Source organism: Drosophila novamexicana, unplaced genomic scaffold, assembly GCF_003285875.2.
Source record: "Drosophila novamexicana strain 15010-1031.04,08,12 unplaced genomic scaffold, DnovRS2.1 tig00001741-arrow-arrow-pilon, whole genome shotgun sequence".
NCBI classification, from domain to species: domain Eukaryota; kingdom Metazoa; phylum Arthropoda; class Insecta; order Diptera; family Drosophilidae; genus Drosophila; species Drosophila novamexicana.
The window spans coordinates 16,689-37,609 of record NW_020824885.1 but is presented as its reverse complement, the minus strand read 5'-3'; the positions used below and the strand labels follow the sequence as shown (position 1 = coordinate 37,609).

General features: G+C 37.7%; 2 protein-coding genes across 2 annotated transcripts; one reads left to right on the top strand and one right to left on the bottom strand.

Moving 5' to 3' along the window:
• Window positions 1–127: 127 nt before the first annotated feature.
• On the top strand, window positions 128–8,432 carry LOC115768267. Its single transcript, XM_030712800.1, has 5 exons — window positions 128–158; window positions 3,748–4,352; window positions 4,871–5,330; window positions 5,390–5,789; window positions 6,654–8,432. The coding sequence occupies exons 2-5, from the start codon at window positions 3,789–3,791 to the stop codon at window positions 8,071–8,073; spliced, it is 2,844 nt and encodes a 947-aa protein (XP_030568660.1). The 5' UTR covers window positions 128–158; window positions 3,748–3,788; the 3' UTR covers window positions 8,074–8,432.
• A 7,592-nt stretch (window positions 8,433–16,024) lies between these two features.
• LOC115768266 (potassium voltage-gated channel protein Shaker-like) lies at window positions 16,025–18,403 on the bottom strand. Its single transcript, XM_030712798.1, has 3 exons — window positions 18,151–18,403; window positions 17,573–17,887; window positions 16,025–16,588 (listed from the first exon to the last, which is right to left on the bottom strand). Exons 1-2 carry the CDS (start codon window positions 18,401–18,403, stop codon window positions 17,580–17,582), a joined length of 561 nt encoding a protein of 186 aa, XP_030568658.1. The 3' UTR covers window positions 16,025–16,588; window positions 17,573–17,579.
• Window positions 18,404–20,921: the final 2,518 nt, after the last annotated feature.

Sequence of the window (20,921 nt, the reverse complement as noted above, 5' to 3'; positions counted from 1 at the left end):
AGCTCATCGTTTCAATGCTAATTGACACTGTGCTCATCATTGAATAATCCCCAGCAACAACAACAGCAACAACAGCAACAGCAACAGCAGCAACAACAGCAACATGCAACACATTTGCCTCACGCTGTCGCTGTTGCTGCTTGGCACTCGAACTTGCGGTAAGTAGACGCCAGTTCCATTATCTAATTGAGTTATACATACACACACACACACGCACACACACACACACACACGCACACTTCACCTCTCTGCTAATTGATTTATTGTGTGCGCGTAAATTGTACAACTAACTTTAACTGAGGATGCTTTCAATTTTCAAGTTTTTTTCTTTTTCAAAAACACCCACACACAACCTTTCACACCCCCACACACCCCTCCCCCGCAAACACCCCCACACAGTCAATTGCAAGGCCAGCGGGTGGGCTTGTTGGGCGGAGTGCCCGTCCGTCCGTCCGTCCGTCTGCACGTCTGTGGGCGTCTTTCAATTTATTTGCCCTCTTCGTCGAGTTTCACTTGACAAATTTTTGCCATTGAGCGACGCGCAAAACACTTCACAGATTGCACAATCGCCATAAATACCACAGCTACACACACACACACACACACGCACACACAAAGTGTGTACACATGTAATCGGAAATAGTCAACAAGTCGAAGAAGCGATTGCAATGCCAACAAAGAAAAAAACAAAAACAAAAACTGACACAACTCCAAAATGGCAAATGAAAACAACGAAAGTCACAAAACGCGCCCCAAGAAACAACAAGTCAACTCGTCTGACACACAGCTAAAAAGCCATATAAAAAGCCAAAAATACATTTGTTTCTATCTAACATAGACTTCAGATTCACAATAAAATTCGACAAGACTGTCAACAGCGGCATTTAATAAAGTTTCAAAGACTCGCGAGTTTTACAACTAAGCAGCAAATGGGACAAATCTGCAGAACGAAACTTCAGCCGTGCAAATCTGGGTAATATTCAAGACTATATGGCATGCTTGGTGGCATTACCCAGCCTTGCGCGGCTCAGGGTTTCTGTCTTCAAATTGCACACACTAATAATATTAATCCAGAGAGTTACATGAAAATGGGTTTGGATGAAAGATACAACTCGTAAGTGCTCTAGTCGGGAGTGTTCGACTAGCAGATAGCCTGTAAAATTAGTAAATCGAAGAATAGCTTCTTACTTAGAGCCCAGCCTATGGTAAATGTGTTCCTGATTAACTTCAGTGTTTATTGTCCGATTTGTATGAAATATTTATGGCATAAATATGGCGCCAAAAGATGTGTAAATACCAAATCGCAAAGCTTCCGCTTTTTTTAAATTATGATTTAAAAAGGAGTCTGAAATATTATAGACTTGTGCATACTATACTAAAGCCTACCACAAAATTTGGGTGTATTTAGCCCTTATAGTTTCTGAGCTATGCTTAAAAATTTACATACAATCGATATATATCAGTATTATGGAAATAGGACAGTATTTCGATCAAATATTTTAAGCTGGTTGTGCGTTTGTTAAAGGAGAGTATATTTAAAGTCTTTAGCTTATGTTGTTTCGACGAGATCGACGAGCTTATACAGATGAGGATTATACAGGAGGTTTCGTCAGACCAGGTTGACCAAGAATAATAATACTTTATGTCCTCGACGATGCTTCCTTCTGACTGTTGCATACATTAGCACAAAAAGTTAATACCCTTTTAACCATTTGCATTAGAGTCTAACTGCAGTTAGTTAACTTCTTTCTTTAACGATTAAGAGCTTTACAAATGAGCATAAAATCGCATAATCAATTTCGATCCACGTCTTACGTAAAAGCGGGCTGCATTTTGCGAAAACTGTGAAAAAACGTTTCAAATGAATTTTCACAAAGATTTTATGCGAAACGTTTTCCGTCAATTTTCCACACTTGTCGGCGGATTTTTCAAAGGTGCTTCCACATACAATATATATTGTCGTCTATGCCTTTATCTATATATTTCTGCATAGATTTATCTATATCAGCGTTATCCCAGCTCTTTTAAAGATCATAGATTTTCCTTACTGCTTTTAGTGCTGAGTTTCAGCAATTGGATTTAAGCACCTGTCGTATGGGTCATAAGCGTAAAGTGTTTTCCATTGTCTCTCAAAAACATGGATGCATTTGGTTGCATAAGTGCCATAAGATCTGTCATGCTGATTAATGTAGGGTGCTTACAGCTGTTGTGTCTGTGCATTAGCTGGAACAGCACTTCATAGATGACGATATAGAAATAGATTGTGGATATATATATGGCCATCAATATAGAAGCAATTAATTATATGTCTGGCTAAAGAGATGGATTTCGATTAAGTTTTATGTGTACACAGCTAATGACTGACCTACAGGCTGAGATAAGGGGCACAGAAAAATCTGGAGATATAGAAATATATATGGATAATGGATATATGCTTATAGATATAATTATATAAACATATATATTTATATGGATGAAGAGATGGATTGCGATAAAGTCTTATGCATGCAGATTGAGTTATAGATCTAAAAAGATCTATGAAAATCGAAAGGTATAGCCATAGAAAAAGGCGCGGATAAATATTTAGATATAGAAACATGATGTAGAAATACATATAAAATATTAATATAATATCATAATACATTCTGTACAAATGGGATAGTGAAAAATGATATAGTATCAGAAGCCCAGTCTAGCATATGGCCCAGTCTATAGAGCAGGATCCGGAGACACACTTCTATTGCTGCAATCTCTTCCTGATTTGCCATTTTAGTGTCGCCCGATTGCCTGTTCTATAGCCAGATGATAATCATATACGCATATTAATTGCCACTTGCCACAACGTGTGTGGCGTGAGGCGAAGCGTGGACAGATTTGTTTTTGTCTCTTTGGTTTTTGGCCACTTAAGAAACGCAATCACGACTCGGTAATTTATCAACGCTTCCAGCTAACGGCCATATATATATATATATATATATATATATATATATATATATATATGAAATCTTATGGCTTGTGCTGGGGTTATGTCATCCGCACGTTCCAAATTATGGCGCAGTGCCTGAAAACACAATATGGAAACATTTAACGCGCCTGCCATTAAATAAATTCCAAGTTTTTGTTGTCTTTCATTTTTATGTTCTTTTTTAATGGCTTTTTTTTTAGAAAGGTTCTAGAATTCTTAGAAGGCAGCGATCGTTTTATTTGTAGAATACTATTTTGACTAGAAAAATAGTTTAACAAGTCGCTTCATCTACTGCGTTCTTAGTTCCATTCACTCTCTCTCTGCCTCTCTCTGTTTCTGTCGAGTTATCGTCTTTTCTTTCTCTCTTTCCTCATTCTCTGTTTGTGACTTTACACATTATTTGCTGTCTTACTCACTCTTAGAACAGCTCTCATTTTCTCATTTTCTGAATATCGCCTTTCTATGCAATTCTCATCAGCTTAACTTTATTTCCATTATTTTACTCCCACTCATAACTTCAATTTTTTCTCAAATATAACGCACAATCTCGCACTCTCGACGATATGTTTTTGTGAGTCAACAATTCTGATCAAGTGTTGGGGGTTTTTATCCAATCCAATCCATTTTCGAGCCGTTATATCCATCTTTGGAGTTATCTATAATTTCCATTCTATTGCGAACGATCGCACGTGCGTCGGCTGCAAAGTGTCGCATTTGAGTGCGATAGAAATGAATGATAGCCAATTAATGAACAAATTCACTTATGGCTCATAAAATTGCAGCGGTCGGCGAGAAGGTGAACAATGCGACCACGCCCACACTGATGAGCTATGCCAACTTTACGGAACTCTCCGAGGCGGTGCATGCCTCACTGCTGGCGCATGAGCAGCTGCAGCGGCAGCGCCAACTGCTGCACGGACGGGCCAAGCGGGCGGTGAAGCGCGTCTGCTACGGGGAGCTGGGCTGCTTTGAGGACTCCGGCCCGTTCGCCTATCTGGAGATGTTGCCCTCATCGCCCGAGGAGATCAATACCAAGTTCTATTTTTACTCGACACGTCAGCGGTCGGATCGGCCGCTCATGGAATTGTCATTTCTCAATATGACTGCGGCGTTTGCCAAGGCCAAGGCCAAGGCCAAGCGCGAGTCCGAGACGCCAGCTCCGCCGGTCACAACCGGCGCGCCAGCGGGCACAGCTTCTGGGCCTGGCTTGAATGTGACCACCGACAAGCCGAATGTCATGGGCGGCAGTCCAAAGAAGCCGCCGCCGCCATCTATCGATGATCTGGAGGGCTTCGACGAACTTTCTGTGCGCGTGATTGTGCACGGCTTTGGCTCAGCCTGTCCGCACGTATGGATCTATGAGATGAAAACCGCTTTGATGGCAGTGGTGAGTAGCTAACTTCTAAATTTAACATGCATTGGTGAGTAGCTGACTTGTAAATTTAACATTCAGTAGTGAGTACCTGATGCGGTCAATTATTGCCTCAAGATTCCTTGCCAGCAGTAGGTCTGATATTGGCATTAACATTTCCTACATATCCTAAGTAACATGTGTTTTACAACTGACTAGTAAAATTACCATGCAGTGGTAAGTAGCTAAAAGGGTGACTCATTTCTTAAAGATTCGTTCCCAGCAGTAGCAATTATAGTTGGGTTTGGGGTGTATCCACATCCTACAAAGATCTTTTACCAGGAGTAGTTGTTATTTTTGTATTAAAGCCAGGCACATTTCCTAATTTACATGCGCTTTACAAGTGACTTGTAAATTTGACATGTTAATTGTCTTTTTTAAATCTGATATGGAATAAGTGTGCAGTTTAATACTCCCACTGCTGAGGCCATAATGTCAAGCGCTCTAGCTGAGACCTTATACTCCATTTAAATTCAATTTCATTATTTTTTCAGGAGGATTGCATTGTCATCTGCGTGGACTGGGAGAATGGCGCTACATTTCCCAATTATGTGCGCGCCGCGGCGAATACGCGTCTGGTGGGCAAACAGTTGGCCATGTTGCTGCAGCATCTGCAGCAGCACAAGGGTCTCAATCTGATGCGCACCCACTTAATTGGCTTCAGCCTGGGGGCGCATGTCTCCGGATTTGCGGGCGCCGAGCTGCCCGGCTTGTCGCGCATAACCGGCTTGGATCCGGCTGGGCCGCTTTTCGAGGCGCAGCATCCGAAGGTGCGGCTGGACAGCAGCGATGCGGAATTCGTGGATGTCATACACTCGAACGGCGAAAATCTAATATTGGGCGGCCTGGGCTCCTGGCAGCCCATGGGCCATGTCGACTACTATCCGAACGGCGGGCGTGTTCAGACGGGCTGCTCTAATCTGTTTGTGGGCGCCGTTACGGACTTCATCTGGTGTAAGTCTGTTCACACATCACAAATCAAATGCGTGCTCATCTTTCTGACCAATTCACAGCTGCCCAGGCGGCCGAGGATGAGGAGGGGCGTTCGCTGTGCAATCATCGGCGTGCCTATAAGTTCTTTATTGATTCGGTGGCGCCGCGCTGCATGTTTCCCGCCTTTCCGTGCGCCAACTACGATGACTTTCTCAAGGGCAAGTGCTTCCCCTGCGCCCAGGACGATGAGGATCTGGCCGAGGGTGTGCCACGCTGCGGCAACATGGGCTACTATGCGGACAGATCGACCGGCCGCGGCCAGCTCTATCTGCTGACGCGCGAGGAGGAGCCCTTCTGTGCGCATCAGTTCCAATTGCAGATCTTCAACTCGTTCAACGATCTGCCACTGCGCACTATTGGCCGCCTCGAGGCCATACTCGAGGGCGATGGCGGCCTCAACGAGACCTTCGAAATATCCGAGTGAGTACCAAAATGTTGCCTGCTGCACTTCCCTTTCACAGCAAAACTGCAAACTTTTGGTTCCCCATTTTCAATGGGCCAAAAGAGTTAAATCTTTTTGTGCTAATGTATGTAACAGACAGAAGGAGGCATCGCTGAGCACATAAAGTACATATATTCTGGGTTAGCACCTCGAGCTGAGTCGATCTAGCCAGATCTGAAGAGACTTCCGAGTGAGCGTGGTCCAAAACTCCAATCTCCAAAACTACTAAAGCTTAAGACTTTACATTCCTCTTTGCCATATGCAAAACGAGCTTAGAATAGATTATCGATGTCTCGCCTCATTTCGATAATAACGATAGATATCGATTTTAGAATATGGTTTTATGTAATACGCCAGATATTTAGACTATCGTATAGTAGACACAGGTCTGGAATATTTCACATTTTGGATACCCTAGCTCATCCCCTCCTAAAGTGAAAAGACGCATTTAAAACAGCTAGAACTCATTGAAGCTAGAATGTTTATACATGTTAGCTTAGTGCTGGGCTTAGGCTATCTCCTAGTCGGATACCTCCGACTTGAGAAGTCATGTTTTTCCAGGGTACACCTTTTACCCTGGAAAGCATGTGATGGCTTTTTAGCTTCTAAATCTAAAGCTTGGATTTCACAATGAATAACTTGTTCTTTACGAACCAATTTTCCAATTGTCCGAATATCGCAAAAAATTTATGAGAAATCAACATTTTTCAATAAGTTCAGACACTCTTAATGCATGTGACTATTTCCTAGGTCTCTTCATAAGTTTTTCGTTAATCTTATTTATTATATATTTTATTTGAACTGTCGCTCGTGTTCATGACTTACCCATTGTTAAATTGCAGAAAGGACGATGCGGAGTTCTTTGCCGGCGACATTGTGTCCAAAATTATTGTGCCACATCCGGCGTTGGGTTTTCCCACCACGCTCAGCCTGCACTACAAGTCGTACAGCGGCTGGCTGTCGAAGGGCCTGCCCCACTGGGACATTGATAAGGTGGTGCTGACGGACAGCTTTGGACGCAGCCACTCGCTCTGCCGGCCTAGCACCAAGCTGAGCAGCGGCAGTCCCGTGCGCATGCGCCTGCAGGCGGGCAACTGCGAGCTGGATAACCAGGATGACTATGGCGCCTATACTACTCAGCCGCCTGCTGGATTACCGTCGAGTACGGACGCACCCGAGTCGGACTCCAGTGGGCAGGCGTCTGGTCTGAGCGCCAGCGTTGATGGGGTCGAGAGTGTGAAGCAGCGCAAGGATATATTCAATTTGGGCACCAGCTTCAAGCTTGCACAGAATCAAACCTATCCGCTAGACCAGACGGACGAGCTGCCCTGGCAGCCCATACTGGTTGGCAATTCCCTCGACAAGGACAACACCGAAGCGGAGCCGGCCGAGTCCAGTCGCAGTCTGTCCGATGCTTTGGCGCCCGGCGAACAGTCGACCAACGAGATATTCGAGCCGGTGCTCAAGGATCGACGGTTGGCTGTCAATCGTGGACGCAATCTACACGATCCGGCCAACACTTCGGAGATTGTGGAGCCGGTACTCAAGGCAACCACACCGCGCGCCAAACAGGGCAAGGATCTGCAGCTGGCCGAACCAGTGGATGGCAATGCCAACTCCAGCTCCACGGACACTCCCGCTCTGGCCACGGCGCCCAAAATGATGGCACAGCTCTCCAGCGGCGCGGAGGAGCCGCAAACGGTGCAGTTGCTGCCGTTCCGGCTGGGCGAGCTGCTGCAGCGCGCCGAGCGCTACGCAAGGGAAACTCTGCTGCCGCTCATATCTGTGCAGGCGCCGCGCTTCTTTGGCTTCAATGTGACGCCACACGATCGTGAACTGGCCCGACCCGGCGAATCCCGCAAACCTCGCTACATACCACGCTACGAGGAGGCCGCTTTCCTCAACAGCAGCAGCAGCAGCAGCAGCAGCAGCGGCGGCCAGCAGCGCCGCAGCTCGGATTCGGTAGAGTCAACGGATCAGGCCGCACGCCGCAATCTCTTCCGTTTGCTGCGCTCGAATGAGGCACGCGGTCGTGCCGCCCAGCAGCGGCGGGCGGCTCCGTTGTCCATCCGGGAGCCAGACCAAAACGACTTCAACTATTACACGAATATGCTGCACACGGAGTCCCGCTCGATGCGACCCGAGGCACCCGAGTATCGGCCCGTTTTCGTTGAGCTGCCCACATATCGGCCGCCTGTCGCCGGCCAGATCAAGGCCACGGCAAAGGGTCAGCGACGTGCACGCCTGCAGCGAAGTCCCTGAGGTTTCTGGGCGCCAGGGGTCGGGAGATGGGACGCAGCTATAAGTGAACACTATGTGATATGATAAACAGAGAGCAGCTCTGCTGCAGCGCACAGTGGGGTTGCTCAGCGTTTTCGTCGAGTAAAAAATGTCCTGGCCAGAACACAAACGCATTTTGGGGCCCCAGACTCGTCGTACCAAAAAACTTCACCTTGCACTGTAAATAATCGTTAAATGGAATTTGAATTGAATTCGGACAACATCGTTTCGCTGTTGACGAAGAGTTCTCTATGCATTAAGTTTAGCCGTTAAGTTTATAATGTGACCAATTAAATAAATTATTAGCATGCTAAGCATAACATAAACCGATGTATTTAGCTTCTAAATGGATCTTCATAAAGGAACCATCGGTAGGGTTATTCAATACAGACTCCATTGAAAATGGGCTAAATGGATTTGTGCATATGTGTTTTTCAGAGAGAACGTATTCGTAATCAGAATGACGAGTCGAGTTTATCTAGCCATGTCCTTCTGTCAGTCCGTCTGATCGTCCATTTGGTAAACAACACACAAAAGATTTCGAATTTCAAATATATATATATTCTCGTATGCCACACACTGAACGAGCCCATCATTTTTCGTTAGTGTATAATTCTCAGACAAAGCTACTAAAGCAAAGATCGACATTTGTCAAATGTCGATTTCTTTTTCCATAATATCGATAAATATCGGAATTATTAGAAATATTGTAACAATACAATTTAAAATATATATTCTTGCATGAAAAAGCCCCTCATTTTTACTTTGTCGATAATTTCCCACCACAATATCGATAAATATCGAATCCCACATTTAAAGGTCGAGCCTTCCGCCTTCCTATGCGGCCTACCTATAGTATATATGTAATTGATAAAACTTATAATAAGCCGCTATTTTAATTTTATGGTTATTTATAGTTAATTGGTTCTACTTAAAGATAAATATCGATAGGCAAATTGTTATATTTGAACTTACCGCTGAGTGTAAATATTGGTACCAATAGATGCATGTCTCATAGTTGATCGATATCGAATATCGTTGTAATAAACATTGTTTCCAGCCTTTGTTATTATATATATGTAGAATAGAATGATCGGAGGATGATCGAAAAGTGTTGCATTCAATTTCAAGCGTGATATTACGGCCGACAAAATTGTTTCTTGTTGCGATAACATACATACGCATATACATATATATGTCAGAGCATTATTTTCTTCGTTGTTAGGCATACTAGCAGCACATCAAGTTCCCAGTTCGAAAAGTAAATATTTTAGTCGTCGTTTAGCGCACTATACGTGCTCTTCTCATTCATAATGTTCGTCTCTGTCATTTAGTACTATTACTCAACACTGAATAAGAAACTGAACGGTATACATAACACTGGGATCCAAATTGGCTCGGCTATTGATGCTGATTAAGAATACACACATATACTTTATGGGGTAGAGGATGCTTTCTTCTGCCTGTTACATTCGTTTGCAGAAACACATTATACCCCTTTTAACCAAAGGGATTAGGGACAGATATTTATATATAGATATATTGATGTGTAATATATATATGATCAAGGTATCTTAAGAGACAAAAGCAAGGACTTAGTTTCGACCGATCGTTCCCATGGCAAGATCAAGAATATATATGTATATATTTTCGAAGATATCTGCTAACAAATTTGAATACAATATCATAAGTATCTCCAAAAGGCTCTAAGAAGACTTGTTAGTTGGTAAAGTTGCCGTCCATTATAAGTATATGTATTCGTGATCGGCAAACAAGTTTTTTGATATAATGCTAGTTTGAATAAAAAGTCATGCGTTGCAATTTGAGTTGTATTTTTGTAAGTTGTTCTTTTTAGCATAATTTATTTTTATATACTTTTTCATTTAATTTGCTTTTATGTTCATAAAGTAACGTGTGTCTGCCTCTGTCTGTGTCTGTGTCTGTGTGTGTGTTGTTTGTGTGTGTCTGTGTGCTGTGTGTTTGTGTGTGTGTGCGTGTTGTACTTAGATTGGATCTGCCTTCTCAACTGATGCCTTTGTCATTAATGTATTACATTTACCTAATAGGTAGACCTAACAATATCATTTCTTGAAGCTGCTTAATTTTGGATCCGATTCGCTTACAATTTAACATGGCTTGTAAAAATTTATTGAGTTTTATTTGAAAGTCGAACGGTAAATTTTGTGCATGCTCATTTTGGTATTTTTTGCTGGTATTTCTGTTGTGTGTTGTTACTTATTGTTCTTTGTGTTGTTGTTGTTGTTGTTGTAGATGTTGTGTCTGTTTTTGTATCTTAGTTGTTGTTCTCATATTTAATATATAATAATTTTTTTTTGGTTTCGCTTTTTTGTTTTGGTTTAACTATTTATAAAACATTTCACTTTTAGAATCTTAACAACGTTTTTTTTTTTTTTATTTTATTCTTGCTTTGTTTTTTTTTTGTTTTTTTCCTTTTATTTTAATTGCTGCGGCGTATTTACTTTAATTATATATATATAAATATTATATATATAATGTATGTATATTAATTTTTGTGTTATATTCTTTTTCCTTTCCATTTGTTTTTAATTTATTGTTGTACGCATAATTTACATGGAATTTCTGCTTCGTTTGCTTCTTTGTGATAGTTTCGCAGCTTTCCTTTTGCGCTTTTCATATAATATTATACTTGATTTCTGCGTTTGTTTTCTTCTTTTATAACTATTAAAAAAATTGTTTGCTGCTGACGCTTAAAATAAAATGAAATTGCACGTGTTCTAATACTTTTTTTTTGTAGGTGTGTGTCAGTGTGTGTGTGTGTGTGTGTTAGATCATAATATAACTATGCATTATTATCATAATTATTTGCTTTCTATGCCCTTGCAGTCTGTATTCTAATAAAGTCGCCTGACTTTTTTATACATGCTACCTTTTCTCTGGGTACAAATGGAATTGGAACAATGTAACTGTCATTTTCGAATTTTCTGTATTATAATAGTGATTCATTTTTTCTACTTAAGCTAGAACAAGTAGACTTTAATTTTCTGTATGCTAATAGTCATTTGCTTTTGTTCTTCTTACTTGGGAACAAGTCGAATCGGAACACTTTAGGGTTTAGCTATCATTGTTCGTTAAATAGGTTATTATTCGTTCATTAGTTTATTTTTGGAACGGGTAGATCGGAACAATGTACCTGTTTAACTCACATTATCGGTATGCTAACAGACGTTCGTTTTTTCTTCTCCTTCTGGAACATATGGAATCGGAACAATGTAACTGCTTAACTCACATTATCGGTATGCTAACAGACGTTCGTTTTTTCTTCTCCTTCTGGAACATATGGAATCGGAACAATGTAACTGTTTAACTGACATTATCGGTATGCTAACAGACGTTCGTTTTTTCTTCTCCTTCTAGAACATGTGGAATCGGAACAATGTAACTGTTCGACTGCCAAAATTTAATAAATTTGTTAGATGTAGAGATATCTTAGGTGAACTTAGGTGAACCAAGAGGCAAAGAGTTAGACTTTGAACTCTAGTAAATCGGACTTTAATGCAGAGTTCTTAAAAATGATTTAGATATTAACAAATCTGCAAGGGTATTCAGGGTTCGGCATGCCGAAACGCTTCACTTTTTTTATTTGTTGAGCTAAATATTTCATTGATTTCTTGTTAATTTTTTTGTGTGGAGAGTAAAGAAATTGATGACAATTAGATAAATGAATAAAATGTTTATCAAAATTATCTGGGCTTAACTGGCTTGGATTTATCTACTATGGATGCCTGTACATACATACACACATACGGGCATGTACATACATGCATATATACACTAATATCTGTTAAATATGCGTATTTATATTATAGTAAGTAGTTAGTATCCTTTGCTTATAATTCGAATGCCTTTCGAACGCATCGCATATGTATTTGTATTGACATTGTTCTCATTTTATATGTGTTTACATACATATGTCTATTGCATAATACAGACACATGTATATACATATGTATATATGTGTTTACTTTATTTAATTTTATTTTTTTTTTTTGTTTTTCATTTGCTTTTATTCCAGTCTTCTTTATTAATGAATTTCTAAACCAAATTTGAAAATAGGCAACGCAAATTGACAACTTTATTGGTAAGATTATTCTCTCATTATAAGTTAGTATTTTGTGTTGGTATTTTTTTGGTATTTTCTTGTTTGTTAGCATTAGGTATTTTGTTGGTAGTTCTGTTTCGGAAATTGTTACTCAATAGCAAAGCTCAGCTTGAAGGTTGCAGTATTAGATTTCATAATGATTATTGTTAGTATTATTTGTATTTTAAATTCTGTTTTTTTTTTTTGCTTGTTTGTTTTTAATATTATTAGGAGTATTATAATAAGGATTGCCTATGTTAAAATGCCTATTAAACTAGATATATAATTATTTGCTGCTGCTGCTGCGGCTGCTGCTGGCTGAACTTTAATTTTCCCTAGGCCATAGACTAAACGCCTTTCTCAGTTATTGAGAGAGCTTAGTTTTATTTATTTATCGATTTAACTCTTTTTAGTTTCTGTTTTGTTTTGTTTTTTGGTTTTTTTGGTGTTCGTGTTGTTAGGTTTAATGTTTAAACTTAATTATTTTGGCAAGTTTATTTTGTTTTTCTTTCTCTGTTTGGTTTCTTTTTTTTTTTATATGTATGTTTTATATCACTTTGTTTCTTAATGTCCGGCCTGGCCAAGTTAGCCCAGACAAAACGCTTCTGTTCCTGCCTCCCTCTCGCTCGCTCGCTCTCACGCTCTCACGCTCTCTCGCTATCTATCTCACTCGCGCGCTGTTGCCCTCCTGCTCGTTCTTGCTCTGTCTGTTTTTGTCTTTAGTTTCTACTTAGTAAGCCTTGTCTAGCATTAGAATAATTTACTTGGTAAAAAACAACAATAAAAAAAAAAACTTCTCGCATGACTTGAAGACGATATGTTTTTTTAATTTGTTTTGCTTGCAAATTGTTTTTGTTTTTATGTATTTTTGTTACTCGATATTTAATTAGAGTTAATAATATATTATAGTTTATTAATAATAATTTGTATGCATATTATATGTATATCATTGCTCTTTGTTGTTTTTTATTTAAATTGGCTGCATTCGAACAACTCGTTACTCGTTTGATCTCAGGAACCGAACCAAAACTCACGAAAACTAATCACAAAATCATATTTAATCATATATTATATTATATTATATGTATATACATACAAAATATATAATATATAATGTACAAAAAATACACGTATGGGCGCCCAAAACGGTTACTTCAACTTTTGTTTCATATCAACTAAATTTTGCATATATCATTTTTTTTTTTTTTGGTTTGTTCATTCATTTTGTTTTGTTTTTTTTTTAAGGCCAAAAATCAAGTATACGTTTAATATGTACTCTATACTTTTGCAGATCTCAACGCTAAGTCGCTTTGCTGTTGTCGTTTGCTAATTCAAAATTGATTTTAATTTAAGTTAATCTCTCCAACTCTACCGCTCTTCCATTCTCTCTTTCTCTTTCTCCTTCTTCATGTCTCTCTATCTTCCTTCTCGCTCATCTTGAGATCATCTCTGTATTTGCTTTAAACGTTTACTGTGTGCGTGTGGACGGTATTCAAAGCTGTAAATTGATTTGATTTTTTTTACTTTCTTGTCTTTATCATTTTCTTTACATATTTACAATATTTTTTTGTTTAACTGTTTTTTTTTACAAATATTTTTTTATTTTATTTTACTTTTTTTCTTAATTACAACAAGCAGCAAATCAATAAAAACTTTGTTATTCAGTCGCATTATTACACAGAAACATACGAGACTTACATACATGGTATACATATACATATATATATATATATACATATATCATATAGCTATAGCATATATATACACATATATACATACATCTATATATTTGTATGCGTATGTTTCAGCTTAGTTCAATTGTTCGATACGTTTTTGTGAGATGTTTAAATGTGGTCCAAAAGTAATTGTGGTTTCTTTGAGGTTATGTTGAATGCAAAGCGCGTTTTCGGTATTTTTTAGGATAATTTTTTAAAAATATTTTTTAAGTATTTTTGGTATTTTTATGGAAATTTACAGCAAATTTTGCAGTCACTTTCAGATTAGATACGTTACACACTCTGTAGTTCAATGGAAGCATACTAAGTATATTTGTGTGTGTGTGTGTGTGTATGTGTGTGTGTTAATATCTCAAGAAATTTTAATTCAAATTAACTATTATATCTCTCATTGTGTGTGTGTGTGTGTGTGTGTGTGTGTGTGTGTTAAGTAGAATCATAGAAAGGTGCTTTTTTGGTTTATATCGTATATATAGAGATATTTTCCATATTTTCGAGATTGACAAAAGTTGAAGTCGCTAGATTGAACGTGGAAATAAAATGATAATAAGTTATACCATTTGAGAAAGGAAGAGTTAAATTACATAAGGTTTGAACTCATAAAATGAGACACACCCTGCTGGTTAGACGAAATGCACATATATGCACAAATATATTAGGTTCTTTAAATAGAATGTGGAGACATAAAAGATATAGTACATATGCGTAGTTAACTACAAACTGAAGCGATTTCTAAGTAATTATGATCTAAATATTGGTTAACTCTATGCCAGAAGCATGTTTATCTGTTTTTTTTTCTTTTTCTGTTTGTTTTCTTTTGGGTTTTTGAAATCCTTCTCTTTTGCGGAGAATTGAGTTTGGGTTGGGTCTGCTGGAAGATCAACGGCCCTGTGGTTCGCTTGATTGCCGTGTTCTCTGATATTTTTTGGTATTTATTTCATGCTTTTTTTTTCATGGTAATCTCTTTGGTATTTTGTGTGTGTGTGTGTGTTTCTTGTCGTGTAGCAGTTTGCTAAGTTTAATTATTGTTTTTGTATCGTTAGCAGCTTTTTTGTTTTTTTTTTTTTTTTGTATATGTTTTTATTTGTTTTATTTTTTTGGGATTTTTTTTGTTTGTTTTAAGTTGTTGTTTGGGTTTTATCTACGTCTATATGTTCAGCTTCAACTCCGACTTACTTATTTACAAAATAGCAGTTTAGTTCGGTTATATAAATTTATTTATGTATATAAATATATATATACATACATATATGCATATATATTTGTACACATACATGTATATATATGTATAATTCTTTGTGTTTTTTATACTCAATATTTTTAAATTAACGGCAGTTTTGATGTTTTAGCATTTTTATAACATATGTGTTTATCTATGTGTGTGTGTGTGTGTCTGTGTGTGTGTGTGTGTTGGTGTGTGTGTGTTGGTGTGTGAGTACGAATTAGTTTGGACGCGCCCTCATCTCCTCAAGGAATCAATATTAACTGCCAATCGGGGCACTAATTAATTTCAATATATATAATTGAAAACCTTTACGGACATGATATTTAACAATTTGAATTTTGTTCGTGTTCACTTTTGCGATTCTGCTTTGTGCGTTGTCCTTAAACGTTTGGCTAGCTGCATGAGTTTGCCAAAGGAAACAAACTCTGTTGCAATGGGTTTGGAAGAAAACTAGAATTGCAAAGAGAGACAAACCAAATTCTAGGCATTATTTTTTTTTTTAGCTAACTATTTCGATATTTTGATGAGGACATGGTCAACTGCAATCGCTACTCGTGTGTTATTTATTGATATTTATAATTTGCATTGCCTTAGTTTTCATTTCATTTAATTTCTTTTTTGTGTTTTTATATATCTATATGTATATATAACTTCTTTTTTGTTTACTAATATTTGACTAATATTTATTCATAGAGCATAATTTAAAGTTGAAAATAAAATTAGCAGATATTGTATGTTTGTATGTATTGTTGCTTTCTTGTCTGTTTTCTGTATTTTGTTTTGGTTTTAGTTTCATTTTTTTTTTTCGTTTTATATTTTTTTTGTTTTTCTTTTTTGTTGTAGCTAGCTTCTAAAGAAAGGAAGAAACTCCAATTAGATTCGACTACTAAGATAATTCTCATTTTTGGTTTTGTTTTTGTTCTCGTTCTCATTCTTCATCGCGTTGTTTCTTGACTATAACGATGGTTAGTTGTTAATTGCTAAATTTGAACATAGGTATTAAGTTGAGTTTTGTTTTTTCTTCAATTTGTTTACTTCTCTCTCTGTGTGTGTGAGTGTATTTGTTTGTGTGTGTGTGTGTGTGTCATGGTCTCCTTTGAGCAGCTGTGTAAATTGTTGCCGCCGAAATTGAGTATTAAAAAAAAACTATCGCTTTGACATTTAGCTACTTTATCAAGCTACTTTGTGTGTGTATCTGTCCGTGTGTGTGTGTGTGTGTGTGTGTTTGTGTGTAGTTTGTTTTACATTTGCTGTTTAATTTACAACTACGCTGCTTACTATAATTATTTTTATTATTATTACTTTAATATTTATTTATTATTAATAAAATTCTAGATTAGACTGCTTTTGATGACGTTTCTGGCATCCAACGTAACATTTCACTGCGCAAGTTTCGTCTGTATTCCATTTGTTTGACTGCGAACAGCATAAAAATAAAATAAATTACAATTTATTAAATGATATCAGTTGGAAAAAACAATCACATTAGCTGAACTTGTGACGCTTGTATAGGGGAATTTATTCCAAGTGTAGAGCGCGTCACGCTATAAATATACAAGAAAGTTTTATGCAGCACATTTTCCGCGAATATTCCACAGTTGCGGGTGAATGGAATGTTGAAATCTATGAATCCTTATTTTAAGCCTTGCAAACAGGTGTGAAGGTAATCGTACGAATCGTGTCGCAAGCAATCCTTGAGCCACTTATCCACTTGAAGAGGTGGATTTTCCGAAAAGCGTGAAATGAACTTTCATACAGCAATTGATACGCATTTTTCATTTAAGCGATTTGGCGACAAGCGTGAAACCAATGATTTATCCAAAAATGATTAAATGTGAGTTGGAAGCAGATCTGTTGTAAAAGCAAATAGTTTCAAGGATTCGATTTCCAGCGTATCAGCACAGTTAAGGGTGAAATTTTGCGTTAGTCCGATAAGGTAGTATAAATTTAAAATTCCTTTTGCACAATGAGTTAAGCAATCATCATGAAATGTTGTATGGTTCCATTTTTCAGTGAATATGTCAGAACAAGCCGTATTGAATTTGAATGCTTGCTGGGGAAACTTTTCTGTTTTGCAAGGTATCTTCAACACGATGGGCCTTTACGAGCTTGATTATGCACTTTACATGTGAATCGGCGAGCTATATAAGATATATATCTCCGTGTAGAGTAGGTGAAAGGAGTTTTTGCTTGGAAACATGTTGTTGGCTTTGTTAAGTCAAGGCTTTTAAATGAATGAAGAGCTGTACAGTTCTCACAGAGCCTTTGGCCAAAAAAAAGTGCTTTGAACCCGCAACCTGCTTGGTCAACTGAACTATCAAAGTCTCTGCTTTATCAATATTATGCCGACAATTGGAAGGCTATTGTCATTATGTATGGTATTACGATTTGGATACTCACCTAGTAGTCAGACGTCGGTTTCAATACTGACGGCCATTGCGTTATTATGCCTTAGCTGTAGGCTATTTGTGCTCCTTAGGCCGTTCTGGCCGAGTTGCTGCTGCTGCAGCTGTCCCTGCTGAAGTCCCTGCTGCTGTTGCTGCTGTAGTTGGAGCTGCAGCTGTTGCTTCTCAAACGATTGCTGCGTTCTCAGAAATGGCACCATGTGGCGGCCCGTATGATCAGTCAGACCTGGTGTGGTTGCATCAATGCCATCATCCAAATCCATAATGTCCGATGACGATTCGGAGAGTGAGGATTTTTTTAAATGTTGACCTAGTTTCGGTTTGGGCATTTGTATGCGTGTGTGTGTTCGTGTGTGTGTGCGTATGTGTTTCGGGTTTTACGTTGGGACGTTTTTTATTTTTATTTTTTTTTTTATTTTTTATTTTGGGGGGATGATATAGAAAAGGAATCGATTAGCATTGCTTTCGCATTTCGTAGTTCACAAATGAGCGTGGTTTTTTTTTTCGATATTTTTTTAAATATTTTTTTTTCAAACATTTTGGATATGATTAGTTATATATATATATATGTACCTAGTGCACCAGGTAAATATGAACAACTTGTAACGTGGTTGAAATTTTGGCTCTGCATCTCCTCCTGATCCGTTTCGCGGTGATAGAAGTAATTGAAATTACTGACGATAACCGGTACCGGCAGTGCGATTGTCAGCACACCAGCGATCACGCACAAAGAGCCGACAATTTTGCCCCAGAAGCCGACGGGCCTATTTTGCATTTTGCATTTGGCATTTTGCATTAATATTTGCATTTGCATTTTCATTTGCATTTAGTTTTGTATTGTGTGGTATTTTTTTTTCGTTTTTTTTTTCAGTTTTCATTTTTTCATATGGCAATATTCAGGTATTCGATTTTGTTTTTTTTGTATTAATTTGCAGTATTTTTTCGTAGTTGGTATTTTGTATATTTAAAGCATGGATTTAAATATGCAAATTTGTTTTCGATTCGATTTTGGCATATATAAATATATATATTTCGTCAGTAATTTATATATATATTTATATTGATTTTTATGTATATATTATATTTTTATTTTATTTTATTTATATATTTATTTTTATGTTATTTTTTTTGTTGTTGTCGATTTGGTATGAAGAAGAACGTAGAAAAAGAACGCAGTGTGTAAATAAGGTAGTATATTTATATATAGATATATATATATATATATATATATATATATAAAAGAAAATAAATAAAAAAAAATGTATATATATATATATATATATATTGAAATAAGTTATAAATTGTAAGCATTAAAGATTTGTAATATTCGATATATCATTATTAAAATGTTATCACTCAATAAAAAACAAGAAACAAAACAAAACAGAAGAGTTAGAACAACTGTTAGAAACAAATTAGCGTAGATTTAAGAAATAAGTACACGGAAACATAGAAAGAAAGCCAAGAACAAAATGTGTGTATTTTCAACTCGAGGTATTCATATAAGTAATAAGTTTAAGTGTGTGAGTGTGTGTGTGTGTGTGTGTGTGCGTGTGTGTATGTTGGTGTGTGTGTATTTTGTTTGATTATAGATTATTGTATATATTGGTATGTACACATCGAAAGCAAATTGCTGTTGTTAATTTAAATTGCGCTTGGTTTGTACCGCTTGAACGATGGAACTCAAAAAAAGTTGACTGGATAGAGAGAGATATATAGAGAGATTTGGCTAACAAAAAACCGAAAGCGTATTGCCAAAATGGTAATAAACAAAATGTGCCGGCGTTTGGCGTCGTCGCTGTTAAACTTGACATAAAAATGAATATATATATATTGAGAGAGACAGAGAGAGAGAGAGAGAGAGAGTGAAACCAAAGCAAATCGAAACCGAAAGATCAGATCAGACCCGATCAGTTTCGGTTTGCAGCGCCTGCGATCAATCAGTACTACATCAAATGCGAGCACTGATCAATCAAGCGCCAGCCCAGTGTGTGTGTGTGTATGTGTGTGCATCTTCGGCAGGGATTGCGACGCACGTTGAAGAAAAAGAGAGTTAGTAATTGGCATGAGAGAGACAAATAGAGAATAGAGTTAGTTAGACTGTGTGTGTGTGTTGATGTATGATTGATTGACTGATTGACTGACTGACTGACTGTATGTATGACTGTTTGCTTGTTTGTTTGTTTGTTTGTTTGTTTGTTTGTTTGTTTGATCTCTGTGTGTGTTTTTGTGTGCTTTCAACAAAAATTGTAGGTGCTCGAGTTGTGCCAAATAATATGAACAGGCAGCAGCACAATGTTAACGGCGCTGTTGCCGTTAACAGTGCTGCGTTGTTGCCTTTAACAGCGCCGTTGACGCTCATGTTGTTCGCCGTGTGTTGGTTAAGAAGGAAAACAAACTTGTGAACTTGTGAAGGGGTTTTTCTTTTACGGGGATTTGGTGATATCATTTTATTCGGTGATTGTAGCAGCAGCTTTAAGTAAGTATATATAACTATAAATATATATATATATTTAGTTAAATATAGGTAAGCGATTTCAAGTAGTTAGGCAAGTAATTGGATAATGCTCATTCGAGTAGAGTAGAGTAGAGTATTTGTTAAAAGGAAGCGTAAGAAAATCATGACAGAAATCAAAGCGTTAGACTTGAGTGTATCAAATGGAGTTAGGCAACGAAAACTTAAAGTGTAGCTCTTGTCTGTGTGTGTAACTGTATGTGTGTCTGTGTGTCTGTGTGTGTGTGTGTGTGTGTGTGTAGCTGATAGTTAGTATTAGATGCAAATGTGCTAAGCGTGCGCCAAGTGTTGTTGTTGTAGCTGGAGCTGTTGTCTTTACTTTAGCGAGCGGTTTGTTGTTTTCTTATCAGTTTTTCATTTCAACTTCTTTGCTTTCATTGTTTGTTTTTCTTTTTTCTTTTTCTTTTTTGTTCTTTTGCATTTTGCATTGATTTGCTCGTTTTGTTTTAGTTATTGTGATCAATCGATTGCTCGATTCTAATTATTCGATTATAGCAATTTAACGCACATGCACCGGAATCGGGAAGCACAGGGAAACGGGACTTAGGAGCAGAAGCAGGAGCCGGCGAAAGCCTCAGCCATAGCCATTGATAAGCCAGAGCAGGCGCTTTTCTTTCAGTTTTCATTCGTTTTTCATATATATGTACTATATATATATATTTAAATATATATATATTTCAAGCTGTTGTTGTTGTTATTGTTGATGTTGTTGTTCTTGTTGTAGCTGCTGCTGTTGTTATTGCGCTTAATGCGGTTAGCTCTTGCTGTTACTGTTGCCTCTACTGTTACTGTTACTGTTACTTGAACTGTTACTGTTACTGTTGCTGTT